The sequence below is a fragment of the Carcharhinus amblyrhynchos genome, chromosome 15 (assembly GCF_965287045.1).
Source record: "Carcharhinus amblyrhynchos chromosome 15, sCarAmb.v2.hapA, whole genome shotgun sequence".
NCBI classification, from domain to species: domain Eukaryota; kingdom Metazoa; phylum Chordata; class Chondrichthyes; order Carcharhiniformes; family Carcharhinidae; genus Carcharhinus; species Carcharhinus amblyrhynchos.
In genome coordinates this window covers 20,971,950-20,997,686 of record NC_137338.1, presented here as the reverse complement: position 1 = coordinate 20,997,686, position 25,737 = coordinate 20,971,950, and the positions used below count along the sequence as shown (strand labels likewise).

Genomic DNA, 25,737 nt, shown 5'->3' with positions numbered 1-25,737 from the left:
GCGAAATGGTGACTATTTCCCTAAGAGTTGTTATACAAACTGTTGTGACAGTTCAGTTGTGTTGGTCATAGAAATGATCTGGGAATTTCAGCAAATTATGAAAACGGAAAATTTCCAGCAATTTCTGTTTCCATTTCAGATCTCCCGCATCTGCAATAACTTGCTGTTGCATTAGTTGACAAGTTGCTCCCCATTCCTAGATCATCCCGGAATTCAAAAGTAACCTCTGGCTTCATTTCTTGACTGTAAACTGTCTTATTAAATCCTTGCCTCTGCATTTTCTACCCTCAACAAGCACAAGGACACAGGTCCCTTTAGTGCTACAATTGAGACCACCCAATCAGCGGCCTCCACCACATTCTGTTCTCTCCTAGCCTACCCAACAAAACATCCTCCAATGAGGTTCCAACCTCTCCTTAGCCTGAAGCTTTCATCTTTTTTAAATTTTCCTACCTACCTCCCTCTCGTGCTTCTCCAACTCAGCAGCTCAATAAGACCTGCCTCAATTCTGTAGGGAATTGGAACTCTATTCCCACTGCTCTGCTTAGCGCCCAGTTTCCCTTCCTTCCCTCATTCTAGCTAATATTGTGAATGGTTCACTCTCCTCAGGGACTCTCCCTCTGTCTTCTTCAAGTTTGGAGTCATCACCTTAAATAAAAACAATCCTTGACTCCACTATCCATGCAAACTGCCACTCCATCTTCAACTTCCATTTCCTCCCCAGTCCTTGAACGTGTTATCACCTAAATCCATGCCCACCTCTCCAGCAACTTTGAATCCTTCTTTTCAGGATTCTATCCCTATCACTGAACTGTAACAGCTTTTATCAAAGTCACAAGTGCATCCCATGTGACTGGAGTACAGTAAACAATACTTCCTCGTCCTTTTCGCATATCTGCAGCTTTTGACACAGCTGACCAAATCATTCTCCACCGATGTCTAGCTGGATGGGTCTGCACTTGCCTGCTTGCAGATCTGAATTGGCCCACCGATTTCTCATCTACATGTTGCTCATGGTAATATCATTTGGAAGCACAGCATCAGTTTTTAACAGACAACCCAGCTCTACCTCACCACCACCTGTCTCCACACCTACAGTGTCTCTGAACTGTCAAACGCTTATCCAGCAATCAGTACTGAATGAGAACAGATTTCTCACAATTAAATATTGGGAAGACTTTTATACCAATTTTTTCAGTTTTCATTCATGTGCACTCTAATGTATACTGGCTCCTGGACAAACAACACTTTGATTTTAAAATCTGCATTTTTGTTTCAAATCCCTCTGCAGCCCTACTTTTGTAATCTGCTACAGCCCCATCATTTTCCAAGATACCAGTGCTCCTTTAATTCTGACCTCTTGTGCATCCCCAATTTTAATCACTCCACCATTGTGGCTACATCTTCAGTTACCTAGGGCCCTAGGTTCTGGGATTACATCCTTAAACTTCTCTGCCCCTCAACCTTGCTTTCCTTCTCTAAAAAAGTCCTCAAAACCCAGCCTTCGCTCAGCCTTAAAACTTAATGTACTTTGGTTAAGTTTTTGCTGATCTCTCTTGATACCTCATTGTGTGACTCATTGTCCAACTGTACTTTATAATGAAACCAAAAGAGGAAACACTGGAAAATCTCAGCAGCTCTGGCAGCATTGGTAAGGAGAGAAAAGAGCTGACATATTGAGTCCAGATGACGCTTTGTCAAAGCTTTGATAAAGAGCCATCTGGATTCGAAACATCAACTCTTTTCTCTCCTTACAGATGCTGCCAGACCTGCTGAGATTTTCCATCATTTTCTCTTTTGGTTTCAGATTCCAGCATCCGCAGTAATATGCTTTTATCCAGTGTACTTTATAATGCTCTTGTGAAATGCCTTGGGAGGTTCTGCTTTGTTGATGGTGCTCAAATCTATAAGTTTTTGCTGTGGAAGTCACTGGTACACTAAGCATTCAATGCAAGTTTTTATGCTGACCTTTGCTGTTGGTGGTGTTATAACTTCATTTTCTGTTGAATATACTTTCTTACCCATCTCATCTAATGGGGCAGATGGAGATCTTGGCATTCCAAAAAATTTCTTCCACTCAATTCATAGGTCTCAGCAAATGATCTGTGCTTTCAAAACCACATCAGATTTTATGGAATGCACACTACAGAAGAGAATGGCCTCATCCAGAATACACAAAGTGGATTCTCCCAGACTTCAACATGAAATAGTTCTTCACTGTTAGTTAGCTTGTGGTTCCCAACAGCTTGCGTTTAACCACCTAAGGAAGGCCTATGAAAATGCAATCACCTAGCTGAGAAAGGAGAATTAAAAGCTAGCCAAATAAAGAACTCCACAGACCTCCTTCCAGTGAGTAAAATTTAGGCTAACTTCCACATTCATGTATTTGCAATCATTAATTAATGCCATAGATTGCAGCCTAGAAGTTGACATAGAACATAGAAAAACTAAAGCACAAACAGGCCCTTTGGCCCACAAGTTGCACCGATCATATCTTTACCTACTAGGCTTACCTATAAGGGCGAATGGGCCAGGAACTGGCAAATGGAATTTAATGTTGGCAAGTGTGAGGTGGTCCACTTTGGTAGGAATAATGGTAGGAAGGATTATTACTTACGTGGAGAAAAACTGCAGCAGGCGACGGTGCAGAGGGACCTCGGGGTCCTTGTGCATGAGTCGCAAAAACCCAGCTTGCAGGTGCAGCAGGTGGTCAGGAAGGCAAATGGGATGCTGGCCTTCATAGCGAGGGGGATTGAATATAAAAGTAGGGAGGTCTTGCTGCGGCTGTATAGGGCATTGGTGAGGCCGCAGCTGGAGTACTGTGTGCAGTTTTGGGTGCCATACTTACGCAAGGATATTTTGGCCTTGGAGGGAGTGCAGAGGAGGTTTACTAGGCTGATGCCGGAGTTGAGGGGGTTGAGTTATGAGGAGAGGCTGAATAAACTAGGCTTGTACTCGTTAGAGTTTAGAAGAATGAGGGGAGATCTCATTGAGACATATAAGATGACGAATGGGATGGATAGGATAGAGGTGGAGAGACTCTTCCCGCTCAGAAAGGACAGTAGGACTAGGGGGCACAGCCTCAAGATAAAGGGGGGTGCGGTTTAGAACAGAGTTGAGGAAGAATTTCTTCACTCAAAGGGTGGTGAATCTCTGGAATTCTCTGTCCGTTGAAGTGGTGGAGGCTGCCTCGCTAAATATTTTTAAGACGCGGGTTGATGGGTTTTTGATAAGAGAGGGGATTAAGGGTTATGGGGAGAGGGCGGGAATGTGGAACTGAGCCACGACAGATCAGCCATGATCTTATTGAATGGCGGGGCAGGCTCGAAGGGCTAGATGGCCTACTCCTTCTCCTATTTCTTATGTTCTTATGTTCTATAACCCTCAATCCTATTAAATGCCATGTACTCATCCAGAAGTCTCTTAAAAAGACCTGATCGAATTTGCCTCCACCCCCACCGACGGCAGCCGATTCCACTCACCCACCACCTTCTGAGTGAAAAACTTACCCCTGACAACTCCTCTGTACCTACTCCCCAGCACCTTAAACCTGTGTTCTCTCGTAGCGACCATTTCAGTCCTGGGAAAAAGCCTCTGAGAATCCACCTGATCAATACCTCGCAACATCTTATACACCTCTATCAGATCACCTCTCATCCTTCATCTCTCCAAGGAGAAAAGATCAAGCTGTCTCAACCTACCCCCATGAGGCATACCACCCAATCCAGGCAACATCCTTGTAAATCTCCTCTGCACCCTTTCAGTGGCTTCCACATCCTTCCTGTAATGAGGCGACCAGAACTGAGCACAATACTCCTTTGAAGATTAAAAAACCGTTCCGAAAACAGGGACTGACTCATAAACTGAGTATAAAATATAAACCATCAGTGTTGGTGGTAGCAGTCACCATTTTGAAATGTGCAAATAAAATGATACCAGTAATTTAAATTAAATCAATATTTTACGTTGTATTTAATAAAATAATTGTACAAAGATAATTTGAACAATAATCATAACATTTTAAAGATCGTCGCTGACTTTGGTTAGCTGCATAAAAGCTGCTCAAATTCATTCTGAATCACTTTGACTATGACACAATAGCAAGGATCCCACTCTGGATCAGCTATGGTGTTTTGTTTTACAATCAGCCCTCTACAACACATCATCTTCCTCTCCATCCACTGAATTAAATATTGTACTGATAAGTAACATTCTACAATTTGATGGTCCAAACACACAAGGCATCAAGTGGGGTTGCTCACACATTTCCATTCTTTGTGAGGAACTTTTCTCCATCAGCCTATTCCATTCAGTACAAATGTCATCCATGAATGGTTGTTGAGGCACATATCTGAAGGTTGAACTATGGACATTAAATCCCCTCATATAACAGCAATTTTTGTTCAATATTTCAAGTGATGTGGTTGTCATTGGCAAAGCCAACATTTATTGTCTATCCCCAGTTGCTCTCGAGGTGGTGTTCTGCGTGGCTTTCCTGAACCACTGCAGTGCATGTGATGCGAGTTCATGCACAGAGCTGTTAAGAGCGCTCCAGGATTTTGATCCAGTGACAATGAAGGAATGACAATGTAATTCCAAGTTAGGTTAGTTAGGTGTTGACAGTGAGGGATTTAGTGATGGTAATACCACTGAACGTGAAAGGGAGATGGCTAGATTTACTTTTGATGTAGATGGTCATTATGGGGCAGGTTTTGGGGAGTCGGGAAGTTAGGAACAAGTGTAATTTGCAGCACACATCAGCCCAAGCCTGGATTTGTCCAGGTCTTGCGGCACCTGGACAGGGTACGGATAGGCAAAAACACGATGGCCTAGCTGGTGACACCAACAAACCAAGAATTAATTTGAAAAATGACTACTTCAGTCTCTGAGGAGTCACGAATGGTGCTGAATATAGTGCAATTCCCATTTCTGACCTTATGATGGAGCAATTTTGCACAATATTTGTTGTGGCTGTACTGGAGCAGCTTGGCTAGGGGCACAGCAAGTTCTGCAGTACAAGCCTTCAGTACTATTGCCAAGGTACTGTCAGGGCCCATAGCCTTTGCAGTATCCAATATCTTCAGTCATTTCTTGATATCACAAGGAATGAATTGAATTAACTAAAGATTAGCTACTTAGTGGTGGGAGCTACCACTAGAATTTCCCCTCCAAGCCACTTACCAACCTGATTTTATCACTGTTTCTTCGTTGTCGCTGGATCAAAATTCTGAAACTCCCTCTCAAATAGCACCACAGGTGCACCTACACCACACTGAGCATAGTGACAAGCATTGCTGCCTCAGTGTCAGGGACCTGGGTTCAATTCCCAGTCTGGATCATTGCGTGGAGTTTGCATGTTCTCAGTGGGTGTCCTTCGGGTGCTCCGGTTTCTTCCCACAGTCTAAATAATGTGCTGGTTAGGTGCAGTGCCCATGACAAATTCTCCCTCAATGTACCTGAACCGATACCAGGATGTTGCAGCTAGGGGATTTCACAGTAACTTCATTACAGTGTTAATGTAAGCCTACTTGTGACATTGATAAATAAACTTTAGACTTCAGCGATTCAAGAAGGCAGCTCACCACCACCTTCTCAAGGACAACTGGGGATGGGCAGTAAATGCTGGACTAGCCAGTGATGCCCTAATCCCTTGAACGACGAAAAGAAATCTGTGATAAGAACAGAAAGTGCTGGCAAAGCCCATGAGGACTGGCAGCATCTGTTGTGAGAGAAACAAAGCTAATATTTCAAATCCAACTTGACTTTACTATGCATCTGTGACACTGGGGATCTCAGGTGGAAATTTAGATGGATCATTCTCATGACACTTCTGGCTGAAGATGCACAGCTGTCTTTTGCACTGATGTGCCAGGCTTCCCCATCATTGAAGATGGTGTCGCCTCGATCTCGTGTTCCTGTTTTCTGAGTTACTTTCTGTTTCTCACAGTAGGAAGCATCAGAATGTTGGAAAAATAATTCCATTCTGGTCTTAATTATCTGCTTGTCGACCACCAGTTAAACATAGAAAAATAATGATTTAGGTCTGACCATTCCTTCCTACAATACCCTACCATTCTGCTGACCAATTTATCACCAGCACAACCTCAGCCAGAAACAACCATTCTCTTCCCCACAGACAGCCCACTCACAAATATCTCTTATGTATTCTTGGTCTCTATGACTTGCCCTGCATGCAACATTGGGAAATGCAACTGAAGTTTTATATTATTAGCGTTACTTATTTGTAATTGAGAGCACGGTTATTTGTTTTTATTGTAAATCTGGTTTAGGAGAACTGCTCATGTGATCTGTGAGTACCTAGGTAACTGCAGAAGCTCTCAAGTGTCTTTTTCCTTTTTCCAAAATTATTTCACTTGTAACACTGTATGATGTCTGGAGTGTGACAGACACACAATTTTGAGACACATTAACCAGCCTTCACTATCCATGCAGAAAACAAACAGGTCTGCAAAGCAAGATTAATGGGCGGCATGGTGGCTAGCATTGCTGCCTCACAGCACAGGAACCTGGGTTCAATTCTAGCTGTAGGTCACTGCGTGTGTGGACTCTGCACGTTCTCCCTGTGTCCGCATGTGTTTCCTCCGGGTGCTCTGGTTTCCTCACATACTCCAAAAATATGTGGGTTCGATGAATTGGCCATGCTAAATTGCCCCTCAGTGTCAGGGGTATTAGCAGGGCAAATATGTGGGGTTACAGGGACACGACTTGGGTTGGACAGTTGTTGGTGCAGCTGGATGGGCCGAATGGCATCCTTCTGCGCTGTCAGGATTCTACGATTCTTCTAGGATAAAAGGAGATACATCACTGAAATGAGAAAGTGTATCATCTTGTGGCAAGGAAGTCAATGATGAGTGGAAAGATGGGTTTATACTTTGCTGGGACTGGAAGCAATGAGAAAGATCAGAAAGGCATTTGGAATTAGTGCCACTTGGTCACCGAATCCAGAGGAAAAACAGAGTGCCATTTGAAGCTCTGAGCAACACAGGATATTTTGGTTCAAATGCAAAGGTTCTTGAGTTTAGTTTGTAATAGCTGTACTCATAAAGGTTCTGATTATTACAGATCAATCTGTCACAGAGCTACTGATGCACTATAAATGAGAGCTGGTGTAGATTCTTGATTTATGGCTCCCCACTTGTAGAGACATGAAAACGGAGGAGGTGGCATGAGAGAGAGATTCTGTTTTCCATTGATTGAGGCAGCAGATATAAGTTGCATTGGCTCTGACTTACTGCACAGGATGAAGTGAGGGGCTCATACATAGTTCAATGGTATGAAGGTAGTGGAGAACACAGAGATGGGCTTTGGGAGTGCAGCAGCTGTCAGGCTCATGAAAAACTAGACTGTGAGAGAGATGAAGATGGATCTAGAATGAGGGGCAATAGAAAGCAACGGTAGAACAGCAGTGCAATTATAAAAAGAATGAAAGCAAATTACTGAAGATAATGGAATCGGAAACAAAAACAGAAAATGCTGGAAAATCTCAGCAGTCTGCCAGCATCTGTGGGGAATAGAGCTAACTGGTGGGAATTTCCAGCCACACTCGCTCCAAGACCAGAAAATCACACCCAAGGTCAAAAGAGCTTTGCATGGTTCACCCCTGCCTGCTAGGATTCCCGTGATGAGCAGGATGAGAAAATTCCGCCCAAAGTTTTCGAGTCTGGTTGACACTCCATCAAAAGAATGACCAAAATCATTCCAAACCACAGGGATGTCCCAAAGCACATTACAGCCAATTAAGCATTTTAGAAGTGTGGTCACTGCTGCACTGTAGGAAATGCAGCAGTCAATTTGTGCATAACAAATAGTGATAACGACCACATAATCTGTACTGATGCTGAGAAACATTGACTAGAATATTTTGAGAGAACACCCTCTCTATTCTTTGCACCGTTCCATGGAATTTTTTTATGTCCACTTGAGAAAGCAGTGCAACATTTCATCTGAAAGCCAGCACCTCCAACAATGCAACACTCCTTCAAAAATGCATCAGACTGTCAGCCTGGGTAGTGTACTCAACTCATTGGAGTGGATTTGAACCCATGACCTTCTGTCTCAGAGACAGAAGTGCCACCACTGTACTATGGCTAACACTTATGTAAAGCGTGGGAACAGAATGGAGTGCAGAAATCAGGAGGAAAGCTTTGACATGTTGGATTGAACAGGAGAAGAGAATGGCAGCAGCACAAAATTTAAATTAATCAATATTTATAGACACAGAGGCGAGGGACAAACCTCCCCCCTTTTGATGTTTCAATTAACTCAAAAATCAATGTTATCAGTAGTCAAATGTCACAAGCATGGTATTATGCTGTAATTTTCTACTGTACATGAGAAATAAATACTTTGCTAAAAGCAAAATACTACAGATACTGGAATCTAAAACAAAAACAGAAAATGCTGGAGAATCTCAACAGGTCCAACAGCATTTGTAGAGAGAGAGCAGAGCCAATGTTTCAAGTCTGGATGACCCTTTGAGATTGAAACAAAGCTAGCATTTCAAGTTACTCTTCTTTGGCAGAGTTGTATTGGACTCGAAATGTTAACTCTGTTTCTCACTTCACAGATACCGCCAGACCAGCTGAGTTTTTCCAGCACTATGTTTTTACTTGACTTGCCTGCTATCTACGTCCAGGTCAAAACTGAAATCCTACTCTTGGCAGAATACAAGCAGAAGCGACTGTTAGTTTTATATATGAACTGCCCATTTTTTGATAAATAAATAAATTTAAATACTGGAGAAAGTTTCTCTCCACCATGCAATCATATTCTCTTATACTTCCTTGCCATATAACAAAATCAACCTCTAAGTAATCTCAGTTCCAAAATCATGTCAAACTGAGGTTTGACTCTATTAAAAAGGAAGACAAGTGCCTCCTACAGACCGCTGGAAATTAAATGTCCAGAACAAATTAAAGTAAGAAATTATCTTTAAAAATTATGAATGTAAACCCTGAAACACTGCAACGCAGTGTTCAGGGTGGCACAGTGGTTAGTACTGCTGTCTCAGTGCCAGGGAACCAGGTTTGATTCCCCATTTGGGTCACTGTCTGTGTGAAGTTTGCACATTCTCCCCGTGTTTGTGTGGGTTTCCTCCGGATGCTCTGGTTTCCTCCCACAATCTGAAAGTTGTGTTGGTTAGGTGCATTGGCCATGCTAAATTCTCCCTCCCCCTGACAGGCACCGACTGTGGCGACTAGGGGTTTTACACAGTAACTTCATTTGCGGTGTTAACGTAAGCCTACTTGTGACACTAATAAATGAACTTTAAACTTAAAAAGATTCAAAAAAATATATACCCTGACTATCGACCTAGTTTGTAGCGTTCAAAGTGGACTGAAGGAGAAAGCTTTACAAGTGGGAATGGAAAGTTGATGTGTAGGCCATGTGAAAAAGAACAGACCCTACCTCTTTAAATGTTCACAAGAACCCATCCCCCGCCCCCATCTCTAAACTACTGCCGAAAAGCTCACTTCACTAGTTCATGGAGGGGGAAGAAGAGTTCAGGAATATTAAACACTCGGTACAGAGCAAGAATCTAACTCCGGAGAAGTTATCGAGATCTCAGCAGCAGCCCGTGCCCCTACCGAGTGGGGAAGTGTAGAGAGGAAAGGCTGTGAGTTTTCCAGCTGCAGCAGCCTCTCTGACCCACCTTTCTGCCCGAGCGCGCTGCTCAGTGCCGCCACCAAGTAGAAGATGCCGAGCTTTCCGATGCGTTTTGCTCTCAGCGTTCCTGCCTCCATGCCGAGATGAGAAGGGAAGGCATAATGCGGCGGAGTTGTTGAGCGATCGCACTCCGGCTCCCGATCTCTCTCCTCACTCACTCACTCACTCACTCCCTGTCCTTCTCCTCCCGCTGCCGCCTGGACCCAACTCACTCTCACTCACTGGTCACCCACTTCCTCCGCTTCCGCTCATCCCACAATGCAGCCTGTCTGCTGGACACTAACCAGCCTGGATAGAGGGTTCCTCATTCAACACCCTCACCTCGCCCACTCACAACTTCATACCCTTCCCTCAACTCCCACTCACAACCTCATACCTCTCCCTCACCTCACCCACTCACAACTTCATAACCTTCCCTCCACTCCCTCTCACAACACCCCTCACCCTCTCAGAACATCATACCCCTCCCTCACCCTCTCAGAACATCATACCCCTCCCTCACCCTCTCAGAACATCATACCCCTCCCTCACCTTCTCAGAACATCATACCCCTCCCTCACCCTCTCAGAACATCATACCCCTCCCTCACCCTCTCAGAACATCATACCCCTCCCTCACCTTCTCAGAACATCATACCCCTCCCTCACCTAATGCACTCACAACTTCATACCCCTCCCTCACCTAATGCACTCACAACTTCATACCCTTCCCTCAACTCCTTCTCACAACCTCATACCCCTCCTTCACCTCACCCACTCACAACCTAATACCCCTCTCACCTCCCTCAGCCACTCACATCATACCCCTCTCTCAACTCCCCTCACCCATTCACAACCTCATACCCCTCCCTCACCTCACCCTCATATCATACCTCTCTCAACTCCCCCTCACCTCACATTCACAATCTCATGCTCCTCTGTCAACTCACCCACTCACAACCTCATATCCCTCACCTCACCCTCTCCTAACATCATACCTCTCTCTCAACTCCCCCTCATCTCACCCACTCACAATCTCATACCTCTCTCTCAACTCCCTTTCACACTCAACCTCATACCCCTCCCTCACCTCACTCTCTCACCTCCCTCACCCACTCACAATATCATATCCCACTCTCAACTTCCCCTCACCCATTCACAACCTCATATCCCCCTCACCTCACCCTTTCACCTCCCTCACAACATCATACCTTTCTCTCAACTCCCCTACCACTCACATAACCTCATACCCCTCCCTCACCTCACCTCCCTCACCTCACCTCACCTCCCTCACCTCACCTCCCTCACCTCACCTCCCTCACCTCACCTCCCTCACCTCACCTCCCTCACCTCACCTCCCTCATTCACATCATACTCCTCTCTCACCCTCTCATACCTCATCCCTCACCTCCCCTCATCCCCTGTCTCTCACCTCCCCTCATCTCACTCTCACAACACGATATCCCTTCCTCACCCCATCCTCTCACCTCCCTCACCCACTCATACCCCTCCTTCACCTCCACCTAACTTTACCTCACCCTCACCCTCTCATAACCTCATATGCCTCCTTCACCTCACCCTCTCACTTCAACCTCATATCCCTCACCACTTCACATTCTCACCTCATCCCTTCACCTCTCACTTTCACCCCCTCTTCTCACTTCACCCTCTATTTTCAAGCCACCTCACCCTCACCTTCTCCTCTCAACTGACTTCACATATCATTTTGTCTTTTAAAAAGGGTTTAGACAGTTATGTGGGTAAGATGGCTATATAGGGACATGGGCCAAACACGGGCAATTGGGACTAGCTTAGTGGTTAAAAACAAAAGGGGCGGTATGGACGAGTTGGGCCGAATGGCCTGCTTCCATGCTGTAAACCTCTATGACCTTACATTTTCTTCCCATCTCCCTCCCCTTTGCCTCATCCTCACCTCCTTTCCCTCAGCTCTGCACCCTTGCTACATTGATTATTACAACCCTATCTTCAGCACCTTGGGACTGTGCCAGGATGTTTGTCCATTTGTCTTGCACATGAATGATTGTCCCACACATGCGCTCTACAGTATTTGTGTCTTTTTTTTAAGTTTATATTTAACATGTGACAGCTGAAAGGGAGGCAGAAAGTTTGAGGACAAAGTACGGACATCACTGGCCTTGATGCTGGGCTTGTGCCTGGTTTCTGGGATGTGTAGGTGTGAACTGGCCTCGGTAACCTCATGATGCGAAGAAAAATTAGCCTGGATCCACTTTCCTCATTTCTTCCAAATACTATTGCTGGAGCGCTGCACATTTGGATGTGTTTTATCTGTGATCAGGGCAGCTTAAAAAGACTGGTGAATATCATTTTCCAACATGAGTCACCATATTAACAGAAGAGAGAGGAAATTTAGCCCAGTCTGACTGATGGGAAATGTGCTGAATCTTGTAAATTCATGATCTGAATGCTCTGTGTCATCTCATAGTAACTGAACTCAGTAACATTTGGAAAGACACAAGGAAAGTACTGCGGTTGCTAGAAATCTGTAATAAAAACAGTAAGTATCGGAGATACTCAGCAAGTCTGGCATCTCTTTGGGAGAGAGAAACAGTAAAACTTTCAGGTCTATGACCTTTCATCGTTGACCCGAAATGTTAATTCTGTTTTTCTGCTGCCAGATCTGTTCAGTATTTCTGGCATTTTCTGTTTACATTTGGAACAATATGGACCTGAATTTTACACTTGGCGTGTGCATGGGGTCAGCAGGGCTGGAAGTGGATGTAGAACCCACTTCCAGCCAAGATCGCTTTTTCCACATCATATCCCACTGGGTATTCAATTAAGGCCCTCTCAGTATGAAACATATCTCCCCGCTGAGCTGACAGTGCAGGCAGGGGTGGGATGGCCCTGTGGCACCCTGGGTGTGAGATAATCCAGCATTCACCACAAAGCCTCTGGCTTTCTCTGCCTGGCTGGCCTTGTCTCTTTGGGAATGGTTATGCGTATACAGTAAGAAGTCTCACAACACCAGATTAAAGTCTAACAGCTTTATTTGGAATCACGAGATCCTTCATCAGGTGAGTGGAGAGGTAGGTTTCACAAACACGGCATATATAGGCAAAGATACAATTGGGATCTTGGGTTCATATCACAACCACATGTAACCTCCCACCATTTGGCCTGGGCTTCCAAAATCCTACTCACTGACCTGGCTTGAGACAATTCACACCTCTTTAACCTCTGATTATCCCTCTCTCCACAAATGCTGTCTGCACCTGTAAAGACTGATTACATGAAAAGACTTGCATTCCAACCATTATCTTGCAATTGCGTATTTGTCTATATATGCCGTGTTTGTGAAACCCTCCTCTCCACTCACCTGATGAAGGAGCAGCGTTCCGAAGATTCGTAATTCCAAATAAACCTGTTGGACTTTAACCTGGTGTTGTGAGACTTCTTACTGTGTCCACCCCAGTCCATCTCAGTGTCTCCATATCATGGAAATATGTGCAGACATGTCTGAAGAAAGCATCAGTGACAAGCTTATTACAGCTGTGTGTAGCTGTTTGGGACACGCCATACACCCTCGCTGAAGCCTAGAAAGAAACAGGAGAGTAGAAATTGAGGGCCACTGTGATTTTTCAGAGTCACGGGCATGAGGTGCCCATCCTCGCAGTTGGAGGGGTTTTGTGGTGCACTCATCAGGTGTACCGCTATCACTGTGTCCCTACAGAAGTGCAGCCTCCATTGGCACTGTACCTCGGACATGTCAGGTAGTTGGAGCACTGCCTGTAGATTCTAGCTGCAGGGTAGTGGCATCTTCTGTGGATCCTACTGCCTTGACCTCCCTGCTGGACCTACACCAACTAAGACCGTGCCTCTCCTACCAAAGATCTCTCCTGGGACCCTGTCCAGGTTCAGCTAATCTCTTCTCCCTCCTGCACTTCTCTTGCTTTTAGAGGAGGTCCCACCAGCTGAGTATATTGTCCCTAATAGATGAAATGCATGAGGACTAAGGGTGCACTGTGGCGTAAACCTTAAGCAAACATGGCGGGAAGATGAGGTCCTCAAATACGGCTAGGCAAGCTTGAAAAGCTACACAAATCAAAAGAAAATTTGGAACAACTCTGAACTTAGACAGCAACAAACCTGCAATGAAACTGAAGGTGCTTGTACACCATGGCTCTTAAATCTTGCCCTTGGATGACAAGTTGGTGAAAACTGGCTTGCCGCTTACCTGATTTGCCTGTACAACGAACAAAAAATTGCTCAGAAAATGTAAAATCATGTTCAGTAAGCTTGCTAATGGCCTGAATTGGCCCTTTAATCATTGGTGGGCTGACTTACATGCGTCCCTTTTACCTCAATATAATATGAGTATGTGATAATGTTGGTACGTACATCCTATGTCATTTCCCTCAATTTTATGCTCATTATGTTCGAGTGCCCAGACCACTTCAGAATGTAAAAGTAAGGCCACAATCTGATAGTTTCTCAATTACCATCTGCCACTGAGCCACAGTTGTCACACAGTAATACAGGAAAACCTTTGTTTTGTATAAGGCATGACAAAATTGATTACTTCCTGCAAAAAATGTAAATATTTCTTTGTGAGCCAGACAAAATTTTAAGCCTGAGATAGTTTATTTTTTCTTTTTAAAACAGATACATTAAACAAGGCAGTGGTGGGTTGTACCATCGAAGGATTAGGTCAGATATCTGTCAACATTTTTGGTTAACCTATCTGAGCCAAAACAGCACACTCTGAAATAATATTCACAGCAGGAATTGGCATCATGCCAGTCTAAATTCAATTGTATGTTTCTGTAAGCCACCAATGGTTTGTACCCATGTTCCTTGCACTATCCACCTTACTTATGTATTATTTGCTGAAATGACTTTTACCAGACCTGGTATCCCATTCATTCTGTCAATTCACCTGACTCCATTTCATTCTTAATGAAAGGTATCAAGCTGGCATGGACTAATTGGATTGAATAACCTTGTGCCCTAATCCAAAATGAGAGTAATAGAATCTAGAAGTAAGGTATATGTTATCATTTGCCTTTCAAGGATATCAGCATGACAGCATTAGAAGGGACATGTGTCATGCAATCCAGTTTTCATTTCACTTTTGCTTTGAACGGAGCAAACAGCACAGCTTTATAATGATATAAAACTGTTGTCACGTGTCTAGTCTAAATAAATAAACCTGCAATATGTTTACCCAAATGCTTATGAGTGGTTGGTCCTTGTACTATGATACCACAACAGTGAGGTAGTTTAATTGGAATGATTGGTGAGAAGTTTGATAATACAATCTTGAAGTGGGAATAGCTGGAATATGATAATTCCTCAAAATGTGGAAAACTTTACCTCCGAAATTTTACCAATATTGCAAGAGGAAGTTAAGGACATTCTAGGTCTGAAAGTGCAGTAGAGCCCTATGTCTGTAGAGGTTAGGATGAGTGGTCCAGGCGCACAGTAGCCTCTGACTTTCACCAGTAATTTTGCTACGGTCCTTTGGGTCAGGGGAATATCCATTTTGTTATTACTGGGCTAGATGTCACCAGGGGTTTGCATTTAGAGCACTGGCTTGCAAAAGAGATTGAAAAGTCTGAAGAATGATCTGTTCAGGGTGATGGTGTTGCAGAGGTGGGTGTCAGTAGGTGTACAGGTCTCCTCCAGAAGCTATCTCCTGTGAATGCCTTTATATGGGTTTCATGAGGGAAAAGGAATAGGGGAAGGGAAGCTTTTGCCAAGGTCAGAAAAACGAGAATAACTGACAAAAGAAAAGTCAACACTGACCATTTGCCCCTGAAGTTATAGTGTAAGACCATCATGTCTAAGTCTTGCCCTAATTTGTGACTCTTTTGGAAGATTCACTCCGAGTTAATTGGAATAGCTTCAGATTTCCTACCCTGGTGTATATTCTCCCAGTCCAGGAGGAGAGAAATTGCAGCTGATAGAGATAGACTTCATTTCTTCAACATTGTGATATTTAAATGCAACATCTTCCTCCCCTTTTACTCTGTTTCTAGAGCTGATTTTAAATCAGGGATAATTGATGGAAAATTGATTTAAAACAAATAGCATTGGAAGTGAAAGTTGTTATTTAGATATCACAACACAAGACTAGTGAAATTGAGCAACAGCTGGGAGGAAGAAGCTTCAGGGACAGACATCTCACCACGCAGTAGAATGGAGCATTTAGGTGGGTCCTCGGATCCCCATTGAGAAGCTGCAACTCGATATTGTAGTTGCTTATTCCATTCTGATGGCATTTAGAAAGTGCAGGAGAGTAGCAAGTCGAGGATACGTACAATCTCACTGAGGGAAAGCACTGAGGAAGCAATCTCTGCTATAGGGACACACCTTTGGAATGGTCAGTTAAAATGGTTGGGTCTTCTTTGGTGCCACCTGATCATTTATTGATGAGAAGTAGTATACAGCTTTTGGAGCTGGGAGCAAATATATAGAAATGGTTGTGAAGGCAGATGAGATTTGACCAGCCTACTGGGACCAGTAGAGCATGCAGAGATCCAGAAGATTGCTTCTGTAGGAGCTTTGGGACTGTTTTTAATTAAAGTCACATCAATCATTCTTTGGCACACCAGACTGCTTGGTTTTGTGTTCACTGGAGTCTCTTTCATTTTCTCCATCTTTTTGCCCTTTTGCAACAGAAATGTAGATTACCTTCCACCTCTCAGTAATTCTAACAACAACAAAATTGTCCTGAGATGCGATTGTAGAGTAGAACCCCATTTGAGCTTTCCAAACTTTGAATAAGCTGTTTCAGCACCACAATGGTATCTTGTACAAGAATTTTGTTGAAGGCAATTCTTCAGTCTTCAGTTTTCCCTTGGTCCTGATCTTGATTCTATTGAAGAGAATGGACAGAACAACCAGGAAGGATGTAAGGCCTTGATTCGCAATCACCCATGTGGCATCATCCAATATAGGGGGGTGGTATGCGTGCTCTTCAAAATTACTTTCACATAAATATTTTGCATGACATTGGTTTCACTTTATTCATTTGTGTGTCATCATTATTTGTTGAGACTAGCTGAGTCAGCGAGTGAAGTGGACTAGCAACCTTTATGGTTGATGGTGGTTTGATGGTTATACAGAAGTTTTTAAAAAAATCCTTTCTTAAAGGTACAAAGCCAAAGCACAGAGTGGACCAGGCAAGCCCTTAATCCATCTCTTTGCTTACTCCAGAAAAGCAATCAAAATTGAATCCAAGTCACTGTGAATTGGTCCCCACAAGAGAAACATACAAGATCCAAGCTGACAAGGCAGGGCATTGCATTCCATCTTGGGCTTGACCTTAGCCAAAAGATTGAGGGACATTTCCATTACTGTGGAAGAAGCAATGTCATATTCATTTGTTTATTTGTTCAATTTTATTGAATTTCTCTTAGTGTCTACAGTAGTGCTCTCCACCCAGGGTCAAGGCCAAACTTACAGGCTCAGCCAGCCCTCCCCCTTATGTGTTTTAAATGGATATTGTCTGAGTCCACTCTTAGCAGGGTGGGGGAAAAATGTGGGTATCTAAAATGCAGATGAAGTCGAATTCTTGTAAGCACTTTGAGATAGACCCACACTTGGTCAATACTCACACCGCCCTTTAGGCTCTCACTTTCTTATCTTGGCTGACCATTCTTCCACCCACCCTACCCCCACACACAGGATGCCAAGCCCTTCCCACTTCACTCCTCCATGCCCCCAACCTAATCCTCTGTCCTCTTTTGGATCGTTCATGAGTTCTTCCGCTCCTCCCTGGCCCCAAAACTAGTGCATATGTCCCTTCTAGCGGGGCGCGAGCATTGACACAAGTGCGGTATGACAAGGATCAGTGCTTGAGCCCCAGCTCTCAGCAATCTACAGCGAGTTCTAATTCCAGATTTTCCCAAAAGATGAAGCATCCTTTCCACATTTACCCTGTCAAGACCCCCCAGTTCGTGCGCAGTGGTGGACTTAAACTTCGTGGGATCACAAGCTCACCTTAATTTCTGGGCTCCTCCCCAGTGACATCACATCCTGTCCCCGCTGGCATTATATCCCACCCTAAAGATGTCAGACCCTTCCCCTGATGGTATCACGCCCCATTCCCTAGTGATGTCACGATCTGCCCCAATGCGTCACGTCCTGGCCCTGAGAATGTCACACCCTGCCCCCAGTGGTGTCATGGCCCACCCCAATGACATCACACCTGGCTCCAAAGACTTTTGAATTTTAAATGCAAAGAACTTATTGCTCTTACTTTAGCCGATGTTCACCCCTCAAGAATTAATAGAAGTTGTCTACTCAGATTAGTATTTCACATTTCCAATCAATATTGCTAAATGCGATGTTGTAAACATTTATACGCACTTTGAAAAACTTCCAGGAAAGGAACTTGTTAGAACATAGAACATAGAAAAACTACAGCACAAACAGGCCCTTCGGCCCACAAGTTGAGCCGAACATATTTCTACCTACCAGGCTTACCTATAACCCTCAATCCTACTAAGTCCTACTCAATCCTACTAAGTCCCATGTACTCATCCAGAAGTCTCTTAAACGACCCTATTGAATCACCTCCACCACAACCGCCAGCAGCCGATTCCATGCACCCACCAGCCTCTGAGTGAAAAACTTACCCCTGACACCTCCTCTGTACCTACTCCCCAGCACCCTAAACTCTGTGGCAACCGTTTCAGCCTTGGGAAAAAGCCTCTGAGAATCCACCCGATCAATACTTCTCAACATCTTATACACCTCTCATCCTTTGTCTCTCCGAGGAGAAAAGACCGAGCTCTCTCAACCTATCATTGTTATAGTAGATGCCCGCTTGTGTGCGTAAATTCAAGGCAGGCTACAACAAAAAAAACTTACCCCATTAACTCCAATGAGATTTTCCCATTCCGCCGCAGTGAATGGAGATTTGAATGGTAGCCAAATTCTTTGACCACTGCAGCGGGAGCGTAGCCTGAACAGCAGGTAAGATCGTGCCCCAGATTTTTGGAAATCATATAGAATCCTTTTTATATGGTATTAAAAGTGTGAAAAGTCTAAATTCAAATTGCATTGTTTCCCACTTTAAATATAATTAAGTATTGTTTCCTAAAGCAGTAGTAGTATAAATCTTATTTTTCAGAAAACGTTTGTCATAGGAGAGGGTTCAGTTTTATGAAGATATAAAATTTGGAATGATTGGGTTGAACATTTTCAACAGAATTCTACACCTTGCCTGCCACAGAATCGGAATTTCTGGTCTCATTCGAGTGAGGCTGTAAAATCTCGCCCTTTGGATCCACACACTGTTAGGGCACAGCCCAGATCCTGGATATCAATAGCATTAGAAAGCACAAAGTGAGGAAAACTCAGAATAAAGTTGATGTTAAATTTAAAATCAGGTCTTGTCTGGTGGAATGAAGAGGGTCCCTTGGACCCTACCCTCTCTGACTGGGATCCTGCTCACTCCTTCCTTCATAAACCAATGTTGGTTGATAGAAGCGGCCATTGACTGGTCTGGGAGCTAGTCACTTGTGAGAGGCTCAACACTCAAATAGGAGCAGGGCTATAAACAAATGGACCAATTAATTGTTGCATTTTTAATCTTTATCCAAAAATGTCAGTCCAAAGATGACTGACACTTCATTCAAACCCTTTATTAGTTCCAGTCCCTAGTAAATGAAGCTACGGAGTTGAGGGGGTTGAGCTATGAGGAGAGGCTGAATAAACTGGGCTTGTACTCGTTAGAGTTTAGAAGAATGAGGGGAGATCTCATTGAGACGTATAAGATGATGAATGGGATGGATAGGATAGAGGTGGAAAGACTCTTCCCGCTCAAAAAAGACAGTAGGACTAGGGGGCACAGCCTCAAGATAAAAGGGGGGCGGTTTAGAACGGAGTTGAGGAGGAACTTCTTCACTCAAAGGGTGGTGAATCTCTGGAATTCTCTGCCCATTGAAGTGGTGGAGGCTGCCTCGCTAAATATTTTTAAGACGCGGGTTGATGGGTTTTTGATAAGAGAGGGGATTAAGGGTTATGGGGAGAGGGTGGGAAAGTGGAACTAAGCAGCGACAGATCAGCCATGATCTTATTGAATGGCGGGGCAGGCTCGAAGGGCTAGATGGCCTACTCCTGCTCCTATTTCTTATGTTCTTATGTACTGTTCTTTGACCTTATAATTCCCTTGATGCCTTGGAGGTGCCACATTTGTCTGCAGATGTCTATATATCAGATCAATTAAAAATCATTCTGCGTTGCGGGATGAAGACAGATGTGTTACATATGGATTAGTTACCTGGGATGGAATACAGAGCACAGTCTGTAAAATGTGCACCAATATTTACTGTTCCCCAAAAGCAAACTGGTTGCCAAGTCCTAGGCAAACAGATCAACTTTTAGAACTGTCTTCGCGAGCTCTGTTTCTGTATTTCACCATCTGAAAGATCTTCTCCATTTCTTTAGCTTTTCTAGTTTCTAGATTTTACAGAAACTTGTAGGGCTGGAAACTGTGCACCATTGAAAATCTCTGGTGGTCCTTGTGATTGGCTAATGTTCTCACGTTATCAATCTGCCAGAGGAGATTGATATATGCCAAATGGTTTTGACTCCGGGGTTTGTGTGACTGCAATGACAAGAGCTGGTGCTGGAGTTCTCTCGTTCCAGGGCCCGCCTGTCTTGTTGCCTTCTCTATACAAGATATTCTAACACCACCTTCATCCATCTTCAATACTTCTCATTGTCCTTTTCCTCTCTTTCATCGCTGATTTGTAAGCTATGAATTCTCAATTCACTGTAATCAACTCTCAGTGGCTCAAATCAGTTCCCGATGCAATAATGTGCCCCTGAATCACTGAGCCGGGATAGCTGTGAATGTGCAGCTTCAGCCCAATCTCGACTCCCAGTTCAATGAGCTGTTCCTAGGTCAACTTCCTTTTGCTCAAGTCAAACTCCTTCCACTCTGGAGGAGGTGATAACCTCGTGGCATTATTGCTAGGCTATTAGAAACTCAGCTAATGTTCTGGGGGACCTGGATTCGAATCCCGCCACAGCAGATGGTGGAATTTGAATTCAATAGAAAACATCTGGCATTAAGAATCGACTGATGACCATGAACCCACTGTTGATTGTCGGAAAAATCCATCTGGTTCACTAATATCCTTTAGGGAAGGAAATCTGCTGTCCTTACCCAGTCAGGCCTACACGTGACTCCAGAACCACAGCAATGTGGTTGACTCTCAACTGCCTTCTGATCAAGGACAATGAGGGATGGGCAATAAAGGCTGGTCATGCCAGCGATGCCCATATCCTATGAATTGATAAAAAATCTTCATCGCTCCTGACCTGCTCCTGTTGGGGTTCCTCACACTCGCTCTTTGCTACCTGTTCTTGGGACAGGCGATGGCTTAGGATGGGTTTGGAGCCAGGCCGAGAATCAGGGTGGGGGTGGGGAACATCAGTGGCTTTGGCCAGCCCAGAGGCTTTGACCACTTTGGTTTCTCTTCTTCTTCTTCTTCTCATCTCTTTAGGTGAAGAAATTGTCGAGGCTCTTGTCATCCCATTCAGCCATGCTGGTCTGGGAATTAGGGCTGGAAGGAAGCTGGACATTCATGGCCATCCCAGCTTGGAGACTCAGGGAACAGGGCAGCACTGGAGGGACCAGGAGCTGGCCAGAGCTGCCTGGCGCAGGCTGGTCTGAGGCATGGAAACCAAGGGCATCATTGGCAATGGATGGTCTGCACCATTTTGCCACTTGGGTTGCTGGAATCTGAAATCTCCCTGGAAGATTGCAACGTCTATACGTTCCGATCTGTTGCTAGGGAACACCATGATCCAAGCCCCATGCTTTTAACTGGGGATTGAGTAAAACGTGATTCCAATCTGCTAAGTTGACCCTAGCGTTTGGGGATTAACAGAGTAAATACGTGTGGTTACGGGAATAGGGCCTGGGTGAGATTGTGGCTGGTGCAGACTCGATGGGCCGAATGACCTCCTTCTGCACTGCAGAATTCTAGGATAATCGAGTCCCGCACTCTCAAGGGGACTTGACTCCTCACGATGTTGCTCTACATTGCCAGCTGATATGCTCAAGAAATACAAACAAGTTTGTCAGCAAATGCAGAGCTATCAGGATCTGATTGGTGCTCCCACAGCCACCAGCTAGCAGGGGGTCCCCCTATTGGTGGGGCCCTGTGCCTAGGTATGGTGTAAATCTGCCTCTGTGCGCGCACGTGTTGGCTGAGAGCTGGATCAGGGTTCGCTACAATGCCTCCTGCGGCTAAATAGTTTGATGTCACTCACAAGACTGACATCTGAATAAACTGACGGGGGGCAAGTCACACCAAGAAATAAGCAACGCTTTCAGAAATTGTGAAAGTTAACTGCTACAGTGAATAAAAATGTTTTATATCTTCGATCAGTGAGACATATCAGCCAACCATTTGCGAGCGAACATGCTTGCCCTTTTCCAATGGCAATAGAATCTCTGTTTTGTAGGAAGATTCAGGGATTAAAATGCTGTCCTCAGGAGTGCATTCTCAGCCTCTGCTTCAATACAAACTTGTTAACATTCCAGCCCCTCTGTACTTAATCTCTTCTTCATTGGCAGAGGGGAGCTTGACCTTTTGAATCGCTATTGATGAATAGCTTAAAGCTATCCTTTCCTTTTAGTGGGGGATTTCTGTTTGGTCGGTAACAGGTTGTCTTCGTTTTATTAAGGTTGGTTCAAAACCTTTGGCGTAAGTTACAAAGGTGAAGTGAAATAAAGTTTCGATTTTCATTAAGCAGCCAACGTAGGAACAACAGTCTAACCTACAACAGCTGACTACCCAAGCAAAGACGATCATACAAATAGCCAGGCAATTACTTGCTGTACGATCACAAATGACTCACTGTGGAGTCACAAATTATCTAATCGGGGGAAATGATGTACCAGTAAACTGCAGAATGTAATTCCCTACACCAAAGTGATTAACGGTGGTGATTTCTTAAAAGCTTGACTTCTCTATTTTTAACTTAAAAACCAGGGACCAAGTCATTTCTCACAGCGTCAAGTGGTGTGAACAAATACCTCGCTCAGGCTTTGATGGAAATATGATAGAACTGGTAGCAGGGAAAATCAATGTGGCCTTTCACAAGATAAAAATGATCCTCTTGCATGCCATAAAATGGAAAATGTTCCGCTGAATCACTGCAAAACTATCTGGATCCTCAGAAACACACACCACAATCTATAACAAAGTAGAATGGGACTGACATCGAATCAGTGCAGAAAACATGGGACTATATATAGATAGGCTCAGGCACCATTGTAAAAAAGACTGAGAGACGCTCCCTTGCCAGTGGGGTTTCAGAGGGGAGGAGGGGGAGGGGGGTGGGTAGTATGTGAAATAGAAGGAATGGACTTCCTGCTGGGTTACCTCTCAGTAATTTTATGCCTTTGCTCCAAGTGGTCAGTTATTGGCACTTTAAGGGTCGTTCCCGGCCCAGCTTTTAGGCTGGTGGGAGGATTTCATGGCTGTGGTGGAAAATGATTAGGCTTCGGCCTCAGGCGGGACAGTGAGGGGGCTCTTTCAGCAGCCCACTCCCATCTTTGGGTGCCCCCACTTATGGCCACTGGAACTCCCTCCCCCACCAAGCCCTGGCCATCCAGCTCTGATGAAGGGTCACCCTGACTCGAAATGTTGGCTCTATTCTCTCTCCATTGATGCTGTGTCAGACCGGCTGAGAATTCCCAGCATTTTCTGTTTTCTTCCTTCCATAGTTGTCCATTTTAGCCCTTTACACTTCATGAACCTGAAGGCTGCTTTATTCAAGGCCGCCAGGATCTGCATAGTGTATTAAAGTTAAAGTCAGAGAGGGCGGGATCCATGGGACCCTCTTCATCTCACCAGGCAAGACCTGATTTTAAATTGAGCATCAACTTTATTCTGAGTTTTCCTCACCTTGTGCTAAAAGTAGGGAGGTCTTGCTGCAACTGTACAAGGCACTGGTGAGGCCGCAGCTGGAGTACTGTGTGCAGTTTTGGTCGCCGCACTTGCGGAAGGATATATTGGCCTTGGAGGGAGTGCAGAGGAGGTTCACTAGGCTGATACTGGAGATGAGGGGGTTGGACTATGAAGAGAGGCTGAATAGACTGGGTCTGTACTCGTCGGAGTTTAGAAGGATGAGGGGGGATTTTATAGAGATGTATAAGATAATGAAGGGGATGGATAGGGTAGAGGTAGAGAGATTCTTCCCGCTTAGAAAGGATAGCAGGACTAGAGGGCACAGCCTCAAGATAAGGAGGGGGCAGTTTAGATCAGAGTTGAGAAGGAACTTCTTCACTCAAAGGGCGGTGAATCTCTGGAATTCTCTGCCCGTTGAAGTGGTGGAAGCTACCTCGCTGAATATATTTAAGTCACAGGTAGATGGGTTTCTGATAGACAGGGGAATTAAGGGTTATGGGGAGAAAGCGGGAAAGTGGAACTGATCCACTTCAGATCAGCCATGATCTTACTGAATGGCGGGGCAGGCTCAAAGGGCTAGATGGCCTACTCCTGCTCCTATTTCTTATGTTCTTATGTTCTGATGTTATCTAAGCACTGTGCTGTGCCCTGACACTGTGTGGATAGAAAGTGCTCGGACCCAATCATTCCAAATAAAATGTCTTCACACAGCTCAATTCCATTCTATAACAAACTTCTTTTGAAAATTAAGGTTCATAAAAGTTTTGTTTCAGAAAAGAATATCTAAATAATTATACTTTAAATAGGAAACAATGGAATTTGAAGTTAGACCTTTCACATTTTCAGCACAATATAAAATGGATTTTAAATGATATCAAAATCCTGGAGTAGCAGTCAGCATCAGGTACGGATCATGGGGAGAAGTGGGGAAGAAACAAAGGAAGCAGGGCCACTTACAGCAAGAGATGTCAGGGATCTGCTCATTTTTGTACACAGGGAGCACTAGGACCCTGCAGATTCCACCCAACCAATGTGTCCAATAAGTTTTACCCTGGTGATTCAACAAGTTACTGGCAAATAACTACCAGCATGAGTCAGGTCAACCAACACAACTTTATTTCAGACATGTTTAAGATAGGATAGCACACTTTAATTCTAAGAATTCTAGCTCTAACAATCTACCTTAACTGGTCATTTGACCAGAGTATGGATACTTCCCAGATTTTTATTCCTTCTCAATTCGCTGGTTCCAATTGTTTGATTCCCTCAGTCTATCTCTCTCTGTCTCTGGTCTTGGTCACTCTCTCTCGGCATAGAAGGCGAGTTGCTCATGTCTCAACCGTGTCCAGCCATGCCTCGGGATGGCCAGAGAGGGGGGGTCGCTACTTGCCCTGCTTCAACTTGGGGTCTTTCTGTCTACCTTCCAGAACTTTCTGGTGTTTTCGACCAATTGGGGACCATGACTTGATTAGTTTTGTCACCTCAAAACTTTGTTAATGAATTTCGATGGTCATTCCTTGTTTGTCAGTTTCCTAGTGCCTGTACATCTCATTTTTGGGTTAGAATATGTTTTTTTATTCCTATTGAATTTGTCTGCTGCAGTATCTAAGGGTGCTTGTTTCGTCAATGAAGGTCTTATTATTTCCTGAATGTATTCAGGTGAGATCCTGACTCTTTTATCAAATCGCCACAGGGGCTACGGGGGGTAAGACTAATTCTGTGTTTTGTGTCTCTTGCATTAGAGAGTCCCCAGCATGCTGTGCTGTATTGGCCAACTTTCTGCTGGCCTGTTTCATATAATTCTTACAGGGCTGCTACATTATAGATTAGGGGAGGCGGTGGCACAGTGGTATTGTCACTGGACTAGTGACCCAGGGTAATTCTCTGGGGACCTGGGTTCGAATCCCACCACTGTAGATGGTGAAATATGAATTCAATAAAAATCTGGAATTATAAATCCAATGATGACAATGAAACCATTTTTGATTGCCTTAAAAAACCTATCTGTTTCACTAATGTCCTTTAGGGAAGGAAATCTGCCATTCTTACCTGGTCTGGCCTACATGTGATTCCAGGCCCACGGCAATGTAATTGACGCTCAAATGCCCACAGGGATGGACCATAAATGCTGTCCCAGCCAGTGACACCCA

At 44.3% G+C, this 25,737-nt stretch overlaps 1 protein-coding gene and 1 pseudogene across 1 annotated transcript in view; both read right to left on the bottom strand.

Annotated features, from left to right (window-relative positions):
• dcbld2 (discoidin, CUB and LCCL domain containing 2) overlaps positions 1-9,871 on the bottom strand; it is a 100,291-nt gene extending 90,420 nt beyond the window's left edge. The window contains exon 1 of the mRNA XM_080203554.1: positions 9,674-9,871. Coding sequence (XP_080059680.1) covers positions 9,674-9,764 — 91 coding nt within the window. The 5' untranslated portion in view covers positions 9,765-9,871. The remainder of the gene's footprint in view (positions 1-9,673) is intronic.
• A 10,112-nt stretch (positions 9,872-19,983) lies between these two features.
• LOC145352922 (protein CDV3 homolog) lies at positions 19,984-21,210 on the bottom strand (annotated as a pseudogene).
• Positions 21,211-25,737: the final 4,527 nt, after the last annotated feature.